The sequence below is a fragment of the Lonchura striata genome, chromosome 5 (genome assembly GCF_050655825.1).
Source record: "Lonchura striata isolate lonStrDom1 chromosome 5, ASM5065582v1, whole genome shotgun sequence".
Lineage (NCBI taxonomy): Eukaryota > Metazoa > Chordata > Aves > Passeriformes > Estrildidae > Lonchura > Lonchura striata.
This window is the reverse complement of record NC_140707.1, coordinates 30,971,622-30,981,754: the sequence shown is the minus strand read 5'-3', so window position 1 is coordinate 30,981,754 and position 10,133 is coordinate 30,971,622. Positions and strand designations below refer to the sequence as shown.

Sequence of the window (10,133 nt, the reverse complement as noted above, 5' to 3'; positions counted from 1 at the left end):
GACTGTAGCTACTGCAGGAAAAAGAAGTAGTAAGTAAAACAGAAAATATTTGAAAGGACTTGAACATAAAGAGATAAACAAACTTCAGCCTGACACTTGACATAACATTCAAGACAGCAGAAAGCACCTAATTTCCTGAGTCAGGTACTTCAAAAGCATTCATTGTCTTCAAAACCAGCTAATCAATACAAGATGTTTCTTGCTCAGGCAGGTTAGAATTAACAGATAAGATGAAGTAGATTTAAGTGCAGAAATAAATCTCTATTGTAGCTGCATCCAATTGACCTGTGTGTTTTGTAACCACAGTAAGCAGGCATCATGGTTCCCAGACACATTTTAGTAAAACTGTATTGCTATTATCAGCTTCTATGAGAAGAATATATGGATTTTACTGCTATTGAAAGGTGCTTGGACCTTGAAGTACCTGATTAATTTACAGGAAAAGCACAGCACAAACTTTACTGGTAGCACTAAAGTATGTGTTCTAGTTCAGAGTGACTCATTGCACCAATGGACCTTTGAAAGGAGTGGAAATAATGCAAGTGAGAGCCAAAAGCAAAAGGAAAATATTGAATTCAGATTGATATGGAATTTCTTAAGTTATTTACTGCTGAACCCTGTGTATTAAAGACAGAAGGATTGGCTTACTTTTTTTTCATGATTGGTGGCTTCAGCTCCCTCTATATTTGATTTCCTATCTTATTCCATTTCAAACATGATTAACTTTTGGGAATGGCTTGAGCCTTTCAAAGTCAAACTCCCAATTTGTTGTCTCTACTTCAAAAACTGTACACTGTAGAGTCCATTTTTACTTTGGAAAAAAAAAAAAAAGAAAAAAAAAGAAAGCAAGAGGATAACCTTATAAACTCTCCAGTTTCTCAATACATAAACATGTACAGGAAGAACAGGGCTCTGGCCATTTCACAGATGTGCAGGACCTCCTTTATAGAGGTGGTAGTTACTTGTCCACTTGCCCAGAATGTTCATCTCCAGAGGGGGAGTATTAAATATGCACCTCTTGACCTCTCTCCTGATGCTGCTAGAAAAGCTGCTAATTAAATTCCCTCTAATGTGTCTTTTTGTATCATGTACAATATTAAGCTTGATGAAAATGTACAAAAGCTCCTTAAACACTTAAGGAAATACTTAGTAGTTGCAGCTGGTCAGCTGCTTGACCATTACACCATATTTGGTCCCCTAAAGCAGTACTCTGAAGAACTGTGGCAAGCCTCATTATTCTTCATCTTCTCTCCACAGGAGTACATGGAAAATAAAATTCAGTCAGTTATTACAGATTTAGGAGTTAAAGAGTTATATCATCCTAATTTACCAGAAAACTGGCTGAGGCTTAGGTTTTTGCTTTATATGGGCTCTGTTTTTTTCCATCCAACATTTTTTTTACTTGAGGCCAGATGAAAAAGCTGAGTTGGTGATATAAAGTCCAGATAAATATTAGATGTCTTGTTATCTGATTACACAGGAAATCAGATAGCTTGATTTGCTCATCATTAGTTCCATTCAAACCAGTTGAACCAGTTGGTTCACATAAATCTCTTAACCTGTAGATATTGTAAGGAAGAAAGAAAGGTTTTTCTGAAGTAGAATGAAGCTAGCTACAAATAATGGACTGAAAGGTAGATTGGAACTAATCTTTACAGCTTAATCTCTAGTGAGGAGCCAAACTTTGATGCAAAATATACTTAGTGTATTAGTACAGTGATAACAGTGCAAGGCTGATTTTACAAAAAAATCTGTGATGGTATTTGCAAATGAACCAAAAGACATTTACAGACTAAATAAAACTGTTTTTATCAGTTTAGTGTTCTGTCAAAAAGTTGCCTGTGAGGAAGGGTGCTGAAAGGACTGCTGAGATTCACAATCTTCATTTGTGTTAAATTGGTGACTTCCAGAAGAGGGCTGGAATCACAGCTGCCTCTGGGTATTAGAACAGCCTAACTGTGAAAAGCATCCACAATTTAAATGAAAACTAAGCCTACCACAAGGAAATTATGTGCATCGTTGAAAAACTGTAAGAAATAAAAAGTCAGAAACTTAAATATTTATAAGACTTTATTTTAAACTGGTTTGATGAGATAAGAAACTGTAATACATTAAGAAAAAGTAAAATTATGAAGCCATTCAGTGAAATAAAGCAAATAACTCAGTGTAGTCAGAAATTAGGATCCTTTAAATATCTTGAGTTTGTTTCTGAGCTACCTGATTAAAAATCAAAGCTAATTTATGTAAAGACAATATAATTATTCCTGTGAGGAAGAAGAACATATGATAGCAGAATCGTGGCTCCTCACATAGTTCACATCATTTATAACATGGCAATTCGCAATACCAAACCCTGGAATAAAACAAAACCAAACAAAACAAGATACATAAAGTGGCTGTATGAAAGCTACAGTCAATACACTTTCAGAACAAGGTGGTAATTATTTACTGTAATTACTGAAGGATTTGTACCAGTTATTAATGTAAAAAAGATAATGTGAAGGTTTGAAAGAGTACCATGAATAGAAGTTTCTCCATGTTTCTAAAGCCCCTTCCAAGTCAGAAAGCTTAACAACAGGCTGCATTACCAAATGCTGCACCTGTCTGCAGCCAGGATTTGTTGGCCTTACAGTGCATGGCTGTGTGCATGCAGCATCATTATTTAAGCCCTTTTTACAAAAGCTTCACTTCCAGGTACCTACCCTTTCAATATTTGTTCTAATGAACTCAAAATTTTCAACTGATTCACAGAAAGATGTCAATAATGGGGAAATAGAAGGTTAAACTAAATTCAAGACCCAAAAAACAGAAAAGGGGGGAAAAATAGTAGTACCTCTCTGTGTCAGCTATCCTGCCCAGAGCTGGTAGAGGGTGAAATGTGACTTTATAGCTTAAAATATCTCACAAAAGAATGCTGCCACATGGCACTGTGTTCCTCTGTCCCCACTCACATTTTGTTCATTTTGATGAGTTACCCCAGGATGTAAAGCTTGTCTAGAGAAACCATACATACAAGGATCAAACTTACTCAGCCCAGTCATAGACACTGAGAACTGTTATATCAGCAGTCTGTTAAATTCAATTTGGAATTTGACCACGTTTCAGTTAGAGTCACTGAAATTACATGTGCAAAATCAACAAAGTCTGGTCCATCACTCCATGACACAAATGCGTATCAGTAACAGTCCATTGCTATGGATGACTTTGGATTATTTGAAATCCACTCCTGTGCAAAAGGCAATGAGAACTATATATAACACTTAAATGGAGTGAAAATCACCATGAGAGGAGTGAAGATTGTTAAAGAAACCCCTAATTCATTCAAGAAAACTCAAGAATACAACACAAGGTAAAACATCTATCCTAAATATACATACAGAAGAAAATAAAAGTGTGCAACTATTTATATAATGGAATATATGCTGACCAAATATGAAAACTGTATTTGAAAAGCTATAACTGCCTGAGAATGTTCTTTATACCTGCTATTTATACTTCCTAGGAAACCAGTCTATTTGTGGTTTGCATTTATTGGTAAAGAATGATAGTTATGCAAAACTATTTTTTATGCTATATAACAAATACTTGTTTTCAAAGAAATTAAAAAAAAATATTAATCTAGAAATGAACACTCAGTAAGTGCAGATATACATGATACACCATACAGAAAATTCTGTAGCTCTCATGACTGCTTACAGAATAGACATTATTTCCAACTGCATATTTTGACATTGTGTTAAACTATGTTTAACAAAATCATGTTAAACTAAAATCCTAAATTAGACTATTTTAAAAATAGTGATTTAATTAGCTGAAACCAAAAGAAAGGCATAACTAGAATAACATTAATATTTGTACTAATTACTAGCTCTTAATTCTATTTTTAATTGTCCATAAATGGTAAATGCCAGACCTTAAAGATATACTAAACAACAGGAACAAGATACTGCAAAACAAACCTCAGACCATTAATTCTTTTAAATTCATTGTTCACTTACACTCAGAAACCAACTTCTGCCACATCAAAATGAAAAAAAAAAAAGTGGATTCTTTTAGATCCGTGCTTTGATTGTTTCCGCATTTAATCTTGTTTCAGAAACATTACTGCAAACACAGTAACACCCTAGCCACAGATGCAGATCTGAAAGGCTGGATGATTTGGAGGCATCTCAGGTACTTATGTATGTTCATGAATATGTCAGTGAATTAAAGTCATAATTTTATGAATTATGAATGTACTACATATCACTTCAGAAAGACAAATACCAACTAAACACTGCTGTAATAGTGAAAAATATGGCATACAGAATGCTCAAGAGAGTTGATTGCTTTTTAACTAGTTATGTAAGCAACTATCTTTGAGTTTAATAAAAATTATCCCTCTTTTTTTGGGAAATGAAGCTGTGCATGTGGTATATCCCAGGTGAGAAAAAGTTTGGTATCCAGATACAGCTGCAGTACAGCAGCAGCAGTCAGGGAAATATCCTACTGGCATGTATCTGATCAAGGTAATAACCATCTCCTGAGAAATGGGACTGCTGTGACTAAAGTCACTTGGTGAAACTGTGCACCTACTGGTATTAATGAGGATTTACTGGTGACTTCAGTGAGGCTAGGAATTCATTCAATAAAACTGTACAAATGCAAATTGTACTATATACTGAAGTTACCATAGAAGTAAATGCTCATGAAGCGACAAATAACACAGCAGAGCTTGAATGTACTTTATATAATGAGATAACCACAAGGTACTGTAAATCCTGATTTAGGAGCACAAGTTTGCCTTTCAGAGTAAACAGGCTGTGATAAAAATGTCTTCTAAAAACTTCAGCTACCTTTCCTATCATATAGTAAATTAGCATGATGATACCATCATCTGTTCCTAAGCAGTATTACAGTATATATGTTAAATAATAATATTCGTAGAGTATGTGACATCAAAGTTTGCATCTTTAGTAAGTATTTTCTACAAAAATAACTGAACTTTATCCAAAACAATTATCCAACTGTCTCACTGATGAATCTTTACTTATAAAACCTAAAGAACCATCACAAAAAACATCAAGCCCTCTTAAAAAGTAAATAACAAAATATTCCAAGAAATGCAAACAAAAGAAACAGCAATTCTCCTTTGCAGCAACTGTCACAACTCTCCACAGTCATATTTCCTCCCAACTAAAACTTGCTCTAAAACCTTGTTTACTTTGATTTTATCCCTTAGAAACAATATGACCAAAACAAAACAAAGACCCTTCTTTGCAATTTTTTCTGCTTTCATCTCATATAACAACTGGTAAATGCACCAGTGCATTTCCTCTTGGAGAATGCCCAACACACACAGTGTTTATTAAATGAACTCCTCTCAGCACCTTAAAATTTCAGACTTCTCTGTACCTCTACAGGTTTGAAGAATCTGATTCCTTGCAAGGAGACACCATCACAAACCCAACACCAAAGGTGCTGTACATTTAGAGTTCTGCTGTATCACTGTTTTCCAAGACCTCCAGTGGCAAGGAGTCACCTAAACTACCCCCTGAATCAATGGTGAAGCTCTGGCTTTTTAATGTTTTATGAGCATTCATGAACTTCTGGAGGTACTTGGAAGTATACAGCCAGTGGTGCTTCAAGACATCCTCCATCTCATAGACCTTAGACTGCCTGGCATTCATTTTTCGGAACCTCCTAAACAGCTTGTTTCCAGACTCATTTCCCTCGCTTGCCCAGGCCCCAATGGACCCATCTCTTTCAATGATTTCAGGAACATGAGCAAGTGTTTTGTGGAAATAATTTGTAATCTTGCCCTCATATCTGTACTTGAACTTTGTAGATAAGAGCTCTGCAAAACGCTGTGAATTGTAGCTATACTGGCACAGCAATTCAGGACACTCTTTGGCAGGGCATGAGGATCGCCACACTGGCTTCATCTTCAGATAAAGGTCCATTAGTTCTTTTAGAGCTTCATGCCTTTCCTCACACTTAATTAATTCACATACTGCCTCTACAGTCTCTTTGGACATGAGCTTTCTAGCAAAATTTCCACTCATCTTCAGCATGGGCTTCAAGTTCATCTTCTTCCTGAGATGTTTGTCCAGAGTCAACTGCCACCTCTTCCGCTCCTCTTTAGATACATCAGGATTCTTGTAAAGTTCACCAATCTCCATCTGGAAAATCCTGTAGAATTCTGTAGCATTGCCAATGTCACAGTGCAATGCATCTATGGAGGGAACAGTCTCAATAAAAGGTTTGGCTGAAACACCCTTCACTCTGTCACGGAGCTCATCAACAGACTCGTGGTATGGGTTGGACCTCCATATTTCATATCGCTCCAGATTTTCAGCATGGCTCCTGGTTATGGAGTGGAAGACCAGATTCTGGGAGGCCTCCAAGCGGGTTGCATCACAGAGGGTACAAATGTAAGTGGAACCTGAGGCCTCCAGCCCTTCCACTTCCCGCAAGAGTTTCTCATCATATCCCGTACCCCTAAAGATAAATCTAAATGTCCTCAGGATGCCTCCCATTTCAAGCAGCAGTTCACTGTTTTTCATAGCCTCTCTTTCTGCTATGAGGGGGCTCAGGATTGCTGTCAGAGTTTCATGATCTGATTCATCAGCCAGCATAAGGCACAAGGGCTTACAGCACAACTCTGAATTGGGCTTTACTTCCTCAAAGATCCTCTTGCTTTCATTCCCATGTTCTATAGAAATGTTCATGACTGTGAAAGAAAAGCGAACAGCCTTCTCTGGGACAGCAGGCCCACTTCCATGCTTCTCACTGACATCTCCCATTCCATCACAGGACTCTTTTACTACCACAGTGAAGGGGCCATTCAAATAGTCATCCAGGTTTTTTGCTTTCAGGCCTTCCAAGATCTCCTCCTCCATGTCCTTTAAGGCACAAACCAAGGCTGCATCGTATCGGAATCTCTTTGCAATTGTGTCTACTGGATAATCATCAATTGAGAGCGGCAGTCCTGATAGTCCATCTATAATTCCCACTTCTGTGTTAGTGGATACATTTTTCAGGGGAGGTTTCCACTCAAATGGGTGATAACCTGGGAGGAGGGCTTTCTCAGCAGTGCGAAGAGCATGCAAAGGCTGGAAGATCTGCCTCCCAGTGACAGCTTTCACTGTTCTATACATTTTATGATACTGACTACAGCTGAGAAACGTGTTAATTCGGATGGCCAGACAAACAGCAGGATGAAGTCCAGATCCCCTCCCTTGCATTATAGCCTCCAGTTCATCTGCTTGTTTGTGTTCATTTTTTGCTCTCAAAGCTAGCAGGAACAAAGTCATGCATACAGCTTTTATGTCACCACCCTCTTCTTTCTCAGCAAAAGCCTTGACTTGACGTTTCAGTTCCCTCAGACGATGTTTCTGAGCTCTCCTCGTCAAGGACAGGAGGTGCTGCCTCGGTCGGCCACCTTTATTGATGTAGCTATAGAGCTCTCCTTCTTTCATCTCCTTGTGGCCAGAGAGGTGTTGGCCATATTTTCCATGTGAGATCTCTTCATCACATTCCTTTACAGGGCATCTTATATTCAGATTATCAAGGATGTTCAGGAAGGATTTCACTGGGGTTACCAGATCAGTTGGAAAGCAAGGATACCAGCAGGAGGGGCAATAGCTGCCCATAACCCTGATACATTTAAGGATGCAAGTTCTGCAAAACAAGTGTCTGCATGTTGTTTCCACTGGATCTGCCAAAATATGATCACAAATTTGGCAAGAAATGGATTTAATGAAATCTACTGGGTAATCAACTGCAAGCAGCTTGGTGCTGAGATGTATATCCTTGCAATTGACAATCTCTTTCATTAAATTTTTGTTATTTATCTGTGCTTGTTTGAGTTGTTGGTTTTTTACACCTCTGTTTAGCTGAGCACGTTCCACAGTGGTTTTGACACGTTTGCCACGTTGCACACTTGGGGGCTGGCTTTTCCTCTTGATTCCTCGTCTGGTAGTATGGCAGACATCACAGTTTGGGGAATGGGGTTGCCACTCCATTGTGCTGTTCCTAGGAAAATACACTTCACACAGAGTATTACTGAATTTTCTGTGTATAATACTCCAACAGTTATGACAAAATCGAGTAGGATGGATAGTGTCGACATCCCCTCGCACATCAGTCTTGAAAACCTTAGCAATAAGATCTGGCCAAGAGGTCGCAGTTTTTTCTTTCTTTCTCAGAAGGCACAGAGTTTCATCATCCACTGGTCCATGCACTGGGTAAGTTCTCTTGGTACAATCAGTTTTAAATGAAACCCCACAGATGCGGCAGAGTTGTTTCAGATTGTTCTGATGAGCTCTAATGTCTTGTGTTTTCATGGCATGGGCATCTTCCTCAAGTCCCTGCCTATTGCCTGTTAACTCTGTCTTTTCTCCTCTTGGCACTGCTTCGTCTTTATGCAGGATGATTTCTTTGTTTGAAGAAACAGCCTCTTCTGCCTGGTCTTTGTGTATGTGCTGGCTGTCATCAGAGGGTGTTTTTTCAAATGATCGCAATTTAAAGAGCTTGAATTTCCATTCAGAAAATTTTGTATATGTATGCTGAAGTTCTTCAGGTAGGTCCATTTGTGATGCTGCTGACATCTGCAGTCTCACAGAAACCAGATCACCTGAGAAACAGAAAGATGTAAGTTAGCTTAATTTCCAAATTAAAAGGCTGTCTACGCAATATATGAGATGAACTTCCAAATTTATTTTGACTTCGATCCTGAGGCATCACATGTCTATTTGTTCACCTGTGCACCTTACATGAAGCCATTATTCATCCTGTAGTAAGCATCCAAATCTGCCCCTTCCTTCTTTTGCTTGATTGAGCTTACCATAAGCAATGCTACTATAGGCAACAGCATTACATTCTGAGAGTTGGTGATTTTTTTAATGTGAAACTGAACTCAGTTGGTGTCTGAAAGGTAAAACTTTGTGTGTTCATGCTATATTATCTAAATCAGCAAACCCACTGCTCTCATGTTCCTTGTTAGTTCTGAATCTGGTCAGAAGTGTCTCATACATGGCATTCCACAGAGGCAGAGCAGCACATACTACTCAGTGCCAGTGTAGACTTTATTCAGGCCCCAGATTGGCATGTGCTTAATGAGTAGCTCCATTAAGGCAGGAGGAGTGTGTCTACACTACAGTTCCCTGAACTCCAAAGGGGATACAGCAATGCATACTGGCTTCAGATTTGATAATAAGAGAATATTTATACATTGTCATTCATTAAGTATCTTGCTGAGATCTCTCCATAAGGATTGCTGGTACTGGAAATCTGAAAATGTCTGTAAATTTGACCCTAATTTTAGCTTTCATAGAGGTGCAGCCAAAAGTAATACCAATGTGGTTTCCATGGAAATACGGTGTGTATAAAAAGAAATGCAAGACTTTCACCTAAAACACAGAAACTTTTTGCTACTGCATCAGACCCAGAAAATTAAATTGTATAGAAACAAGAGTGACTAACCTATTTGTCATTACCTGGCTATGAGAAGTGCACAAGGTAAACAAACAGTATAGAGAAAATTCAGTTATGTTTTCTGACTTATTTTGGTTTTACTGCTCTGGTAGGTGTGAGTAATAAAAAATGAGGAAGACTGTACCTTAAGACAATGCACTAGAACTAGAAATTATATAGCTGTGATTTCTGTTACTGATGTTATCATCACTTTGTAATCCTTATAGCTTGCTAGAAATCTGTTTGCTGCTATTTCAGATTTCCTTCATTAGGTAATACATCCAAGTCAAGGTCCAAAGTGATGATGACCAGGGTTTCTGAGATAATTTCATCTATAACCTTTCAATAAAGCATCATTTCAGTACAGCCCTTCAGAGTCTGTTGGGAAAGGACTGCATGCATTAATTAAGTTCCACATCCAAAATAACATACCAGTCTGATTAGCTCTTTCCTGAAGAGCCGAGTTTTACTTTAAAATCATTCATTAGGTTTGGAAACTAAAATTTAGGTTTGTTTTCTTCCCAGCTTCTCTTCACTCCATCCCACTGAGAACAGGCTGCCCATACCACTGTCCCCATCTGCCCACATTGTTCTGTCCAGCTGCCTATACTCCTGAATATCTGTCTGCACTGCAATCCCCTGCTGTCCATTGCTGATCCAGCCTGGAAATGAGCATG

General features: G+C 38.2%; 1 protein-coding gene across 1 annotated transcript; it reads right to left on the bottom strand.

Moving 5' to 3' along the window:
* Window positions 1-5,330: 5,330 nt before the first annotated feature.
* Window positions 5,331-8,697, bottom strand: RAG1 (recombination activating 1). Its single transcript, XM_021555100.3, has one exon. It carries the CDS (start codon window positions 8,589-8,591, stop codon window positions 5,469-5,471), a length of 3,123 nt encoding a protein of 1,040 aa, XP_021410775.2. The 5' UTR covers window positions 8,592-8,697; the 3' UTR covers window positions 5,331-5,468.
* Window positions 8,698-10,133: the final 1,436 nt, after the last annotated feature.

What these genes read in the sequence shown, in the direction of transcription:
- RAG1 (XM_021555100.3), bottom strand. Translation starts at nt 8,591, where the DNA reads ATGTCAGCAGCATCACAAATGGACCTACCTGAAGAACTTCAGCATACA.